At 38.1% G+C, this 14,992-nt stretch overlaps 1 protein-coding gene across 3 annotated transcripts in view; it reads left to right on the forward strand.

The window, feature by feature from the left end:
* Positions 1–14,992, forward strand: part of LOC101519888 (vascular endothelial growth factor receptor kdr-like) — a 189,421-nt gene that overhangs the window by 88,175 nt on the left and 86,254 nt on the right. For all 3 annotated transcript variants that reach the window (XM_058658859.1, XM_058658858.1, XM_058658860.1), the window contains exon 10: positions 1,682–1,854. In XM_058658859.1, coding sequence (XP_058514842.1) covers positions 1,682–1,854 — 173 coding nt within the window. The remainder of the gene's footprint in view (positions 1–1,681; positions 1,855–14,992) is intronic.

The raw sequence follows: 14,992 nt of genomic DNA on the forward strand, positions 1-14,992 counted from the left end.
TCTGATTTGGACTCTGTTAACTTCCACCCTAAAGATCCACTACTTCAATACATCCTTATAGTCAACTCCATGCTGAGGAAAATACTCTGATCCTAACCCTATGGTCACATCCTTGGAAACTAGTTTTTTTTTATAGTTTTCCAATTGTGTCTTTATTTTTACCTTCTCCCTCTTTCCATCCTTTTCGTGTCTAGTACATTAGAGCTTTCCACTCTAAAAGGAGAGGAAAGAATAGACTGGAAAGTTAGTCAAGGCCTTTGTTGAATTCCAAAATATTAGATTTAGAGTCTTATGGATGATCTTACCTAGCCTAGTAGAGGTCCTTGAATATCAGAGTAAGGAGTGGTATATTGGAAGGAATATGGACTTCTGAATCAGACATCTGTGTTCCAAACCCCGTTCTAGTTAGCAGGCAAGTAAGTTAACCAAGATTCACTTTCTTCATCAGTAAAACATGAGTGATGATACTTGTGTTATACAGTTGTTCTAAGGATTAAATATATAATTATTTTGTTGTATTTATTGCCTATTTCATACACAGGGACAGCTGTCAAATTTCTAGATTCATGAGTGATAGATGTGAAATTAAGCTTTGGAAAGATTAATGTGGCCTCATGCATATAAATGATTTGGAATGGAGAAAGTCTAGAGAAATAACTACAGGTGCAGGAGGTTATGGAATGAGTTCATGTGAGACTAAATGTAGGCCTAAAGAAGATTACTGCAATGCAAATATCACAAGGAATGCCTTTGCAAAAGAGATCCTCAAAAATCTGTATTCAATTAGATTTACTAATCAAAAGCCAAGAACCTGAGGTCCTCCACAGTTCTCAAATTTCGTGGAATATGCCTTTACTTTATCAAGATGAAAAGTTACTTGAGGGGAGCAGGAGAGGATCACAATGAGGGAGATCTTTAGAGACATTATGAATATTTAGAAATACATCTGGAGCTAGGTGCTGTTGTATACTTGGGAGTGATCAGCTGGGAGATAATAAATGTATTCAGGCAAAGTACATAAAGAAGTAGATCAAATGCAGGATCCACGAGACATTTGTATTTTGACGGAAATTTAAAGCCTTTATTATGCTACTATTACTGATTTCCTAGTAACTAATATACAGCACATTATTCTCATCAATGTTAGCTGTTATAGGTTCCTATCCAATAGCCACTCTCTTTTTGCATTTTTTGTTGAACTAGTTCAAATTCTTACCCTAAAGGGACATTTATATTTAAGGAGGTGGTAAAAAATGAAATAAAGTTTAATGAATAAGAGAAATAGTGATTAGAACAGTGTCCTGGAAGCAGAGGAGAGTTGTTCCCTAAGGCCAAATGTCCTAGAAAATCTGTGGATCATGAATGCCAAACATGGGATACTGACTTTGCAACTAATATATTGAAACTTGAGGAAAATGCTATAGTAATGAGATGGAAGATACAAGTATACAGGGCTAGGGATTGCATAGGAAGTGAGGAAGTGGAAGCATAAGTGAGTGGTATTTTTTAATCTAAGTCACTGGGATACAGGAAGGCACAGTTTCTATCTATACTTCATGTGTGGCTGCATTAAGAGAATTTGGGGGGGAAAGATTCCAATGCAGTGCCTCTAGGGCAGTGGGCAGAGTGGATGTTCTAGAGACCAGCATTGTACTAAGCATTCCTCCTCCATGATTTACAGGTTCAAAGATGGGAAACCACTCCTTATAAACCAAACGTTACAACCTGATCCTCTTAAGTACAAGCTGACAATCCTGGAAGTGAATGCAAAGCATGCTGGTAACTACACTTTTGCCCTGAGCAATACTAAACATGGTTTATACAAGAACATCACAATACAACTGATTGTCAATGGTGAGTTTTGGGGAGTTAGAATCCATAGAATATCTCTCTATTTAAGTTCCTGTCTCTGTGTTACTAGAAAAGATATATAAATTTCCAGTTATAAATTCTGTTACTGGAGATGAAGGGCAGAGAAAAGTATGGAGACAACTAGACATGTATGCCATACTTTCTGTTGTGAAAGTATCGACCACAGCCAAAGCAATTCATTTGAGAAACATTTAGCTTCCTTTCAGGATTCACCAGCATTGTGATAACCCCTTGGCCTCCATGTTACATGTCGAGGTAGCTAGGCCAAGGTGATGTTACTTGATCACATTCGCTCATGAGTGTGACCACAAAGGCTTGCAGTCTTGGGGGAGAGGAGTTAGCAGGACCGAGAATGTATATGTTCTTCTTACTGGCTGCAGCCTCTACTGCTTTCTGGCCGCATACTCATATTCTATGGCAATAGACAGATTGCAAGTTTAGTATCTCACACTAAAAAGACCCTTTCTCTGACTTGCCTGTTTATCAAGGAACTGTCAGAGAAGAGGTTGCTGCATGGTTCCTGTGCTCTGCTTGTGTAGCTCTTGGTGATTTGGGAAGTTTTTTTTTGTTTTTTGTTTTTTGTTTTTTTTTTTGATGTTTGGCCTTTCTAAAGGGCAGGATGATAGGAAAGAGAAGAAAAGGAATAAGATCATGTTTGCTTCCAGCTAGGAAGCAACAGAAATTCCTTCTGAGGATTCTGAGAAGATACTTCTCCTCGGTTGCAAATATTTATTTTGATGCTGCACAGTCATTTATATCTGTTTTGGAGAAGCTCCTAATTTACATTGGGATGTTTTTGGTCAACTCAGTTGGCATGAACTTTTTCACAGCAACTCACCTTTTCCAGAGCAAGGTCCTTGTCCATCCTGAATATTTCTATTAATTGCTATCTGCACTCACCAAAGGAAAATTAAAGGCTGATGAATTCTAGTACTAACCAGAATGTCACAGGATAAGGAATTATTCTTAGAATAATATCAGCCTTATCTCCAAGTCAGAGTGTCCCATGGTTTCTCTCTCTTCCCTAGTTTCTACTTCTGTGGAATGGCTACGATGATGCTCATCATGGCACATGACTTTGGGCATCTTTGTTATGTCTGTATCCATAGCACTGAAAAGGAGAAACCAAAAATTAAATGGAGTCATATTATGACTGAATACAAGGAAACATTTTTTTTTTCTTTATACAATGAAACTTTTGAACAATGGAAGAATTGCTTTGTGAGATAACCCGCATCCTGTCTATAGAGGCAGGATAACTCCTTGGTCAGTATGGGACAGGAACTATTTTGGCATTCAATTAATTTAAAATCCCCCAGACTCCTGGGATTTTCTTTTAACAAAGGGATAGAATAAACACATTGGCCAGGTGCATTTACTATTTAATCCAGAATTGCTAACTATAAGAGTAGGAGAGTGTTATATTGACTCTCTCTTGTCTAGTCCTCATTAAAATGGAGCTATTGGGCTCACAACCTGAATGCCGTGCTGTCACTCTTATAAGCCTCAGAACTCTTTACTGGGTCCTTCGCATTCAAACCTGAAATAGCCAGAGGCGAAGAGCTAGAAGAGAAACCATTTGCAGGGTGTATTAAAGAATTGTGGGAAAATAAACATTATTTTTCCTTCTTTGTGATGGTGACTGATCAACCACAATATGGTTAAGAACATCACAATGTTTCCAATGTGTAAGCCAGAAAACATTATATCTCTTGGGGAAAATAAAAAGAATCAAAAACAATATGGAAATGAAATAAAATTCCTCACAAGGTCTTGTCTTCCCACTTTCCTTTTTGCAGTTAGTTGTGACAAGTTAGCATGCAAGTTTAAGTCACGCCAGCAAGCAGTTACATGGGCTTTCCCTTCTGTTCAGTTCTGTGCCCCTTGCCCTGGCATTTAATGTGTTAGCATGTCCTCTTAGTCACTAGAGAGTCTGAAGAAAAGGGCAGAAACAGGAAGACCTCTAAAATTAGCATTTTAACTTTTACAGAGCTGTTCTGTTTCCTTTAATGTCCTTAGCTAGAGGGAGACATGTAGCTGTCAAGTAACTGGTACATACGAATTCTTTGGGATCAATACAGAGTTAAAAGTTTCAACATAGGAAGTGGATCAGCACCAAAAGGAACATTCTTAGGGAGGCCTGGGCCAAAGGTATTTTTTTAAAGGAGTGAGACGTTATTTTTTCCTTCAACAACACATAGATTTTATAGGTACTTGTGACCTAGAACTTTACCTTTCAGGCAAAACTTGGTATTCTGTTAGAAAACAGCACATATTGTGTTAGGGGAACACTGTATAAAAAAAGCACCAAAACCGATTTATAATTTTGGGAGTCCTTATTAGCCAGCTCGCATCTGCTCCAACTCAGAACAGGTCTGAGGGAGACTTCCCCATGCTATGGGGATAGTAATCTTTTAAAGGAAAAAAAAATCCTGATGATCTATACACTGGCAAGCAAGTAAAGGTACGGAAGCTATAATAAGCAGATTAGAGCCAAGATGAGTAATTCTATAGATACAGTTTTTTCCATTTTATTATTATTTTTTACTATTATTATTATTACTATTATTATTATTTTATGATATAGTTCCATAGGCTCAGAGATTTCCCTACTCCTCCCCAAAGTCTCCTCCCCACACACCCTTATTTTCTTATATTATTACAATAATATAGTTCTTCATAAACAGTCATAAATCCATCATTGCGGGCATGGACAATGGCAGAGATTCCAGCATCCTATTGTCAAGATATAGTAAACAGTTTCATTGGAGGTCCATCTTTGATCTGGAAGTACAGCTGTATATTGCATTGTATCCTCGTACCTGGATATGATAGTCTCCATTACATAGTTACTATACATCCCCTTAAATGAAAAGCCACAAAACAAAATCAGCAGCATGAAGAAAAATAGTATTTTACAACACCATGAACTTAAATAACATACTACTGAATGATTAATGTGTCACTGAAGAAATGTAAAAGAAAATAAAAATCAAGAAAATTCTTGAAGAAAATGATGCTACTGTATGACCTATGAGTCAGTGAAGAATTTAATATGAGGAAAAAAACCTGTTTTGAAGAAATGAAAGTAAGAACACAAACATCAAAATCCATGATATATGGTTTCTGTTGAACTTTGTTGGTAAGATGTGTCTTCTGTAGGCAATGGATAGATGGGTTTTGTCTTTTTACTCCAATCTACTAGTCCATGACATTTTATTGATAAGCGTAAACCATGTGTACTTATCATATTACAATATGAATAGGTAATAATTTAGTCTTGTCATTTTAACAATGGGTTGTTCATTGTTTGTTTTAGTCTTCTGTTGTTATTTTGCTGGAATGTTCTCCACATTTGCCTTTGTTTTTGGTGGGTGCTACTCCTTTTCTCTGTCAAGAGAATACCTTTAAGTATCATTTGTAGGCCAGGTCTGGAAGAGGCATATTCTTTTAGTTCTTCTTTACTGTGGAAGAGTTTTATAAGTAAAACTTTGCTGGGTACATTAACCTGGGCTGACAGTTTTTTGCTTTTAGAATCTGGAATATGTCCCTGCATTTTCTTCTGGCCTGTAAAGTGTCCTATGAGATTCAGCTGTGAGTTTAATTGTCATTCCTGCAAAGGTCAATTGATTTTTTTTCAGGTGCACATTTAAGGCTCTTTTTATTATGTTCATTGAAAGAGAGCTTGATTATCATGTGTAGTGCTGAAGATCGCTTTTGGTCAAACCTGTTGGGGATTCTATTCCCTCCTGGAAGTTGTTTCCCCACTCTTTCTTCAGATTAGGGAAGTTTTGATTTATTATTTTGTTTAATACATCTTTAAACCTATCTTCTCTTTCTGCAACTTCTAGAACTCCCATAACTCTTTTATTGGGCTTTTAATTGTGTCTTTCAATTCTTGGATACTTTTGTTATTTGCCTGAGTTCCTCTTCCACCATTTTGATTGTTTCCCCATTGTGGCAAGAAGTATTTTCCAATTCTGAAATTCTTTCTTCATCCCCACTTATTCTACTATTAAGGCTTTCCACTGGATTAATTTGCTCTATTGCTTCCTTCATTTCCAATATTTTGGATTGATTTTGTTTCAGTGTTGTTATTTCTTTGTGTCATAATCCTTAAATTGTTTGGACTCCTGCTTTACATGCTTCTCATTGTTAATAAGAAGCTTTATAACAAGTGTTTTGAATTCTATATGCCCCATTTTCTCTATATATTCCTCAGTTAATTCTGAGGTTGGCAAAGGCTTTTGCACCGTTGCAGGGGAATCTTCAGGAATATTCACTGTGCCTCTGTCTCTTTTGCTCTTGGTCATTGTATTTCTGGCTAGCAGATTCTTCTCCTTAGGGCAGGTTTGTAGTCATATTTGCCACTCTTTCCAGTGATTTTTTCAGGTCTTATGGTAGACTTCTACCACAGTCTCCAAAGTCTCAGCTCCTAGCTCACCACTTTCCATCTCCTGTGATCCCATGCTAAGGCTGCACTGTTTTCTGTACAGCTTTTCTTCCACTTCTGGTCAACCAGTTCTCAGGATTAGGGAGACACCAAGTGTCGTAAATAACTAGATTGTTGGGGTATTGATCTTGCTGGAACCTTCTGGCCTTTATGTCTGAGGGCCAGAAGGACCTATTTTAACCCATACAATGCCAAAGTCAGAACAATTTTCGGTGTGGGACCAGTGCAAAGCACTGAGCTGAAAGTAATTTTGTGTGATGCACACAGCCTTTGCCACACAAAATGGCATGTGGTGTGCCACTGGTGGAGTTCTAGATTCACTGGTTGTTAGTACTCTGTGCTACCTGGACCTAGTTTGGGTGGAACCTGTAATTTGCCATGTGAGTGCAATGCACTGAGCCAGAAATGAGTTAGCTCCAAGATCAGTGCATGTGCCTGCCTACACAAAATGCTATCCAATGTGAGGGTGAGGGTCTGGGTTGTGAGATCCACCCTGCTCTTGCACTGCCTGTTTGGGATATACTGTTTTGTCTCTGCTTCTGACCAAATCATTTAAACCATCAGGATGGGCACACGTTGCCTGGTTTAACCTGCTGAGCTCCTGTGAACTCCCCTTCCCACCTTGCTGCTGGTGGAGCTCTGGCTGTTGGTCCAGTTCAGTTCACCGCTACCTGACTGCTACTGTGGTATCTGGTTACTGCAAGACCACAGCATTGTCACCACTGATTTCCCACGTCCTTAAGTCTCCAGGTGCCCCTCTGCCATCAGCTTGTCCTCTCTTATTTCCTGGAAAGTGCCCTCTCTGCTTCACGATGGCTAATGATTCTCTGTTTAAATGTGTCCTTACCCTATTCTTCCATCTTGAATCTCTCTGTGGTTATAGGTTAACTTCTTGTAGATTGGTTTCATTTCATTTTTCATGGGGTTCAGTTCCCAGTACCTTGTTCCTTCTTTCATGGGCCTCAGTTCCCAGCACCTGTTTCTTCCTTATTGGAGGAGGTTTAACCTAAGAGATAAGACATGTATGTCTATAGTCAGTGTAGGTGCTGTTGTAAACTCTGTCTTGATTTGTACCTGTAAACTTCTTAAGAGAGAAATGAGAACACATAGATGTGGCAGAGACAATGTTTTCAGTTAAGAAATTGACCATTTCTTTTTCTTCTCTGCTTCATACTAGGAGATTAAAGCCCTTGATTGAGGCCCATGAGATTTTTAAGAAACTAACTTCTCCTATGAGGCTGCAAATGCTATAATTTGTCTCAATAATTGTCCTTCTAGACATAGGAAACAGGAAAATAATCATCCACTTATGGACTTGAACCTGAGGAACATTGTGAATCTTTAGTTTTCCTTTACCAGACAAAGGAAAGTGTGTCCTCTTGATTCCAGTCAATCTACAAAATATGTTGGTGCATGTGATCTCAAGTTTCCATTAAGACTACCATGACACTTGACTTTCATTTCTGTTATTTATAAACACCCTGTGTGGTAGATACTATTGTTATCTTACTTCACAGGTTCCAGAACTGAGGCACAGAGGGGTGAGGTCCTCATAGCAGGCAAATGAGAAAGCTATAATTTGCACACAGTGTTATTCAAAGGGCTTGCTCTTAATCATGGAGCACTGTAGTATGGCGTTCTAAAGTTACTGGCAGCCCAAGTGTCTCCTACAGAGATTCTTTGTGATACCTGTGACACCTTGCCCTTGCCTTCATAATGTGAGAGTGCCTTATTAAATCCAGGAAAAACAATATTTTCCTTTGCTGTTCTGGGGAGATTTGACCTCTTTGCTTGCCTATTCTAGACCACCTCAGGACACTCTGAATTCCTTCCTGATTTTTATGTATTTATTTTCCTACAGTGTTTCATAGGAACTAGAGAAAGATCCAAAGGATAAGATAGAGTGGAATGATTATTCGATAGAGAAACAGTCCCGGGGAGTGATAGTATAGTTAATTGATGACAAGGCCCTTCCTTGCTTTGAATTTAGACAACTCTGACTCCGTAGCATACCTCCAACACTAACTGTTTTTCTTGTCAAAGTCTCTTGATCCTCTCTAAGTTTATATTTCTGATCTAAAATGTGGATACCTAAGCACCGAAGAAAATTGTGAAGATTAAAAAGGATGACAAAAGAAAACACTTAGCACAGAGTTTGGCATGTGATAGTAGCTGCAGCAGGAATCTACACCTTCGCAGATTAGAGAAAGAGCGCCTCAATTTGTAAAGCTGTAAGGTCTGCAGGCAGCTTTACTTTTTCTTAGCTATGTGACCCTGGGTGCATATTTTAACTTCTTCAAGCTCTAGTTTCACTTTTACTTGGTGCAAGGATGATAGTACTTACCTGTTATGATTGCTATGAGGATAAAATGGCCTACTGATCAAAAACACCTGGAATACACTCCTAAACCAGCAGTAACTCCTTTTCTATAAACTGAACTTCTAATACATTGTAGGTTGACATTCCACAAATGTTAACTTTGCTTCTTTCCCTGGAATAAGTGCTGACCAATATAAGTTCAATTTGCTCTCTGCCATATGAATTCTTCTTAGTTTTATTTTTTGTGAGACCAAAACAGCAAACAACTCATTTTTCCAGTAATTATTCCAACCTAATTCATGTATGAATGTTTAGCTGGCTTATGTATGTATTCAAATAATGATATTTATGCCTGCATTGTAAGTTTTCCTGCTCCACTCAACATTGAAGCCATGTTTACTGCTACCAAAAGCAAAGGGAATCAAAGCCAAAATGAACAAAAGGGAATACATCAAATTGAAAGGCTCTGTACAGCAAAGGAAACAATTAAAGTGAAGAAACAACCAACAGAATGGGAGAAAATTTTTGCACACTACACAAGTGATAGGAGACTAATATCCAGGGTTTACAAAGGGCCTCAGAAACCCAGGGACAGCAACAAAACAAAACAAAACAAGTGTAACAAAATGGGCACAGGAAATAAACAGACATTTTTCAAATGAACAGATTCAAATGGCTAACAGACATATGAAAAGATGCTCAGACTCCCTAGCCATCAGAGAGATACAACTGAAAACCACGTTGAGGTATCCCCTAACTCCAGTGAGACTGGCCTACATTCAGAACTCAACTAACAACACCTGCTGGCATGGATGTGGGGAGAAAGGCACCCTCCTTCACTGCTGGTGGGACTGTAGGCTAATACAACCACTTTGGAAATCAGTATGGAGATTGCTTGGAGAATTGCAAATAAATCTGTCATATGACCCAGCTATCCCGCTCCTAGGAATATACCCAATAGAAATGAAATCTGCATGTGAGAAGGGGATCTGTAATCCTATATTTGCAGGAGCACAATCCACAATAGCAAAGACATGGAAGCAATCCAGATGTGCATCCAAAGAAGAGTGGTTAAAGAAACTGTGGTACATCTACCGCATGGAATATTATTCAGCTATTAAGAAGAATGAAATTATACTATTTGCAACTAGGTGGTCCCAACTAAAGACCATTATGCTCAGTGAAATGATTCAATCACAAAAGAACAAATACCATATGTTCTCTCTTATATAAGGAAACCATCATGGAAAGTGTAACTTTAATAATCTGATCCATATTTGGCATTCTTGAACACTACAACATACTGAGGAAAATTAAAAGTATTTAAAACAGTGTTTTGATTATGTCATCATCAATATGGCAGTATAAGTGGGACCAAGTCTCATTCCTCAATGGAAATGCTGATTTAACAATTTATGGACAAAAATACCTTTGTAAGGATTTTGTAACCAAAATAAGACATTGGTCCATATTAGTGCAAGACAGAAATGAGAAAAGGTGCACTAATAAAAGGGAAAAAAATAACTTTGCCGATTCAACCCTTATTCCAAGCTGATGTCAAAAGAGATCTCTTTGTTCTCTGTACTCTTTCATGGGTCGAACAATATCCAAAGTAAGGGCACCATATGAGAGGCCTGCTACTGTAATATCCAACAGGGAACACTGAAGAAATTGGTATAGCAGTATCTGTTTGGAGTAGCTAAGCACATATCAAAGAAGAAGGACTCTTAACAACCAGCACACATAACTCAATAGTCAGTTTGTGGCAACTGTTAGCAAGCCTACCTACCTACAGACCTCACCAAGAGGCCCTCTTGCAGGTCATACCAAGTAATGCACCACATATCTCTTGTATTTAAAATCAACTTATTTTTGACAAATAGATCAAGGATATATAATGGAGGAAATACAGTTCTTTTAATTTTTGTATTGGAAAAACTGGAGATTCACATACAAATTAATAAAATTGAACCCTTATCTTACATCAAGCAAAACAATCAACTCTAAGTGGGTTAGAATCTTAAATATAGGACTCAAAACCATAAAACTCCCAAAAGAAGTCAGGAGATACTCTCCTTGGTGTTTTCCTTGACCTTTGATTTTTTTTTTTTTTTTTTTTTGGATATGATACTAAAAGTACATGCAAACACAAAAACAGAGACTTGGGGTTAAAAACAAACCAAAGATCTCCTGACCATCAAGTGAAACAACAATATGAAAAGATATCCTACTTATTGGAAAAAAATATTTATCGGAATAAAAATGTATTTAACAAGTGGCTAATATCCAAAACATAAGGGAAGCATGTAACTAAGTAACAAGAAAACAAATAGCCTGGTTTTTAAATGAAAAAAGGAACTGTATAGTTGTCCAAAAAAGACATATAAATAATGTTGTGATTTTAATGTGGTTTTGTCTTCAGTATGATGGTGATGTCTTTAATTGGTGGGTCCTAGTGGAAATCCTTGAACCAATTTGGATCATACCCTTGGAAGGGGTTTTGGGATTCTTCTTGGATTCACATTTGGAGATTTAACTTTTTCTTCACCCATGTGCTCTAAGCATCACCATCTATCTGAACATGATGCAGCCAAGAGGGTTCTCACAAGAGCTAAGCCAGTGCAGAAATCCATTAGCTGCCAAAACTGACAAATATCTTTTCTTTATTACCTTAGTCTGCATCAGATATTTTCTTGTAGTAACACATGATGAACGAATATAGGTATGCAATTATTGCCTGAAATACTGCTCAACATCAGTAATCATTAGAAAATTAAAATCAAAATCAAAATCAAAATAAGATAATTCTCATTTGTTAACTATTATGTATATAAAAATGATAACAAGCACTAATAACAATTATATTCAGAGAATAGAATCTTTGTATACTGTTGGATGGAATGTGAATTGGTGTGACCAGTTTGGAAAAGAGTATACAAAATACTCCTAAAAATTGAAAGGGTCTATTGTACATGATCTAATAATCCTAATTCTGGATTTAGGAAAAAAATACATATATATATATAAATATATACCAATTTGCAGTAATGTTAGCAAGATGAGATAATAGAAGATTTCAGCCTTTATTCTCTCCTTTAAAAAGTTCAATCAACAACTCTAGATAAGAACATTTTTACAAAATCTTCAAAATTTGAAAACAAGCCAAATCCATCTGTGTGATTGAAAGAACCATATTAAAATTGAATTTGATAGATAAAACAGTCACATTAACATTAGCCAGACACTGGATTGAGAGCGAATTTGCTAATATTATAACCTGGCAGACTGGTATGAGTAGTAGGCCTTCCAGTGAGTCAACTGATTTTTCCAAAGGTGCTAAGAGCACACAAGGGAAAAGGACATTCTCTGATGAAATGTGCTGGAACTTTTTGAATATCAGTATTGAGAAGAATAAAATTAAACCCTTATATATGATGATATATAGAAGCTATTCAAAATGGTTTGTGACTCAAGCATAAAATCTGAGACTCAAATTACGAGAAAACAGTGCAGGTGGAAAATGACATGGTGGGTTTCGCAACTACCATCATGATCCTTGGTGCAGGACAAAAGTATATCTAGAAACCAAAACCACCTAGAGGAAGACAGGGAGAAAGGATGCTCAATATCACACCACGAGTTATTTTTAGGCAGTTGTAGAGATGGAGGAGAGACAGAGATCCATTAGTCTGCTGGATCACTCTCCATATGGCCAGAGCTGAGCTGAGTCAAAGCCCAGAGTCAGGAGCTTCTCCCAGGTTTCCCACACAGAAACAGAGTCCAGAAGATCCCTAAAGTGGGAGAATCAAGATGGCAGAATAGGGTAAGTACACATTCAGACAGAGAAACATTAGTCAGCGTGAAGCAGAGAGGGCACAATCCAGGAAATAAAAGAGGACAGAACAACAGCAGAGGGGCAAATGGAGACTGACAGAAATGGGACAGCAGCAGACACAATGGTATGATGGTACAGTGGCTGATACCAAGAGACACTCAGTGGGCAGCAATCTGAACTGCACCAGCGGACAGAAATCCACTAGCAACAAGGTGGGGAGGGGCGTACTCTGGGAGCACAGGTGGTAAACCCAGGCAATGAACTGCCGATCCTTCTGGTCTATTTGATTTGACCAAGAACAGAGATAGAGTGGCAGGTCCCAGATGGGCAGTGCAGGAACAAGGTGCATTTCATAGCCCAGTCCAACCCCTAGAGCCGAATTGGGCGCCATTTGGTTTAAGGAGGCAATGGCTATGGGACAGGACTGTACATGCACTGAGCTAGGAATGAACTCATTTCTGGCTCAGTGAAATGCAACAACATGTGTCATCCTACAGGTCCCACACAAGATACATACAGATAGCCCTAAGATTTGAGGGCGAACAAATCAAGACCTTTAGTAGTGGCATATCAGGTGCCATTTTGTACAGTGTGGAAAAACTTTAACTGCAGGGGCAGCAGTGAGCTGTGCATGTGCTGACCTGGGAGTAAATTCTCTGAGCTCAGTACATTGCATGGCACCACAGGGAAAATAATACTGACGTTGGCATCCTATGGGTCAAAATAAGTCCATGTGGCCCTCAGAACTAATGGCCAGCAGGTTCTGGCCAAATCAGCACCACAAATAATCTAGTTGTATATGAAGCCGGGTAGCTCCCTAAACCTGGGACCTGCTACAATTGGAAGTGGGAGAAAGGTTGTACAGACAATGGTCCAGCCTCAGTACAGGATCACAAAAGGTGGAGAGTCATGAGCCAGGAGCTGGAACTACTGAGACCATGGTCGAAGCCTAACATAAGAACTCAGATTTGGAGCTCACTGGAGAGAGTGGCACAAGTGACTACAAACAAACAGTCGTGTGCCAGCTGCAATAAAAAAAGTTCAACTGTAGATGTGTGGGTGACACAGCTTAGAGACCTGCACCCTAAGGAGAAGAATCTGATAAGCAGAAGTACAGTGACCAGGAGCAAAACAAGAGACAAAGGCACAATCAATATTACTGAACACTCCCCTGCAAAGGAGCAAAAGCCTTTGCCGATCTCAGAGGTAACTGAGGAAGAGATCGAGAAAACGGAGCATACAGAATTCAAAAGAGTTGTTTCAAAGCTTCTCATCAACAACGAGAAGCATGTAATACAGGACTTCAAACAATTCAAGGCATATGTCACACAGGAAATGAATCAAATGAAAGCTGATATATCAGAAATGAAGACTACAGTGAAGCAAATTAAAAGTACAGTGGAGAATCTCCAAAATAGAATGAAGGAGGCAGAAGAAAGAATGTCAAAATTGAAAGATATTTCCTGTCACCAGCAGGAAAGCAAACAAAAAGCTGGAAGCAGAGCTTGGTCAAGCCAGAAAAAGTATTCAAGAATTGAAAGACACTATTAAAAGGCCAAATAAAAGAGTTATGGGAGTCCCAGAAGCTGCAGAAAGAGAAGCTGGGCTTAAACATGTAGTTAATGAAGTAATAAGGGAAAATTTCCCTTAATTAGAGAAAGAATTTGGAAACAACATCCAGAATAGGCATAGAACTCCCAACAGGGTTAACTCAAAGCAATCTTCACCACAACACATGATAATCAAGCTCTCTTGAATCGAACATAATGAAAAGATCCTTAAATGTGCACCTGAAAAAAAATCAATTGACATATAAAGGAATGCCTATTAAATTTACAGGAGACCTCTCACAGGAAACTCTACAGGCCAGAAGAGAATGGAGCAGCACAGTACAGATTCCAAAAGGAAAATAAATTATCATCCCAGGATAATGTACCCAGCAAAGTTCTCCTTTGTCTTTGAAAATGAAATAAAATTCTTCCACAGTAAACAAAAGCTCAAAGAATATTCCCCTTCCAACCCTGGCCTACAAATGATAATTAAAGATGTTCTTTTGACAAAGAATAGGAATAGCACCCACCAAAACCAAAGGTGAATGTGAAGAACATCCCAGTGGAATAACAACAGAAGACTAAATTAATGAACAACCTTTGCTAAAATGACAGGACCAAATTATCACCCATTCATATCAACCCTGAATGTAAATGGCTTAAAACCATCAGTCAAATGTCTTAGATAAGTAGACTGGATTAAAAACAACAACAACAACAAAATCCATCTATTTGTTGCCTACTGGAGTCGTATCTCAGCAACAAAGATCAGTGGAAACTGTATCTCATGGATTTTGATTTTTTAATCTAGTTTCATCACTTCAAAACACTTTCTTCCTCATTAAATTGTGCACTGACTCATAAATCATACAGTAGCATTTTCTTCAAGAAGGTTCTTGATTTTCTTTTTCATTTCTTCAGCAAGAAATGAAAAATATTAGTCATTCAGTAGCATGTTATTT

The sequence above is a fragment of the Ochotona princeps genome, chromosome X (genome assembly GCF_030435755.1).
Source record: "Ochotona princeps isolate mOchPri1 chromosome X, mOchPri1.hap1, whole genome shotgun sequence".
Taxonomy (NCBI): Eukaryota; Metazoa; Chordata; class Mammalia; order Lagomorpha; family Ochotonidae; genus Ochotona; species Ochotona princeps.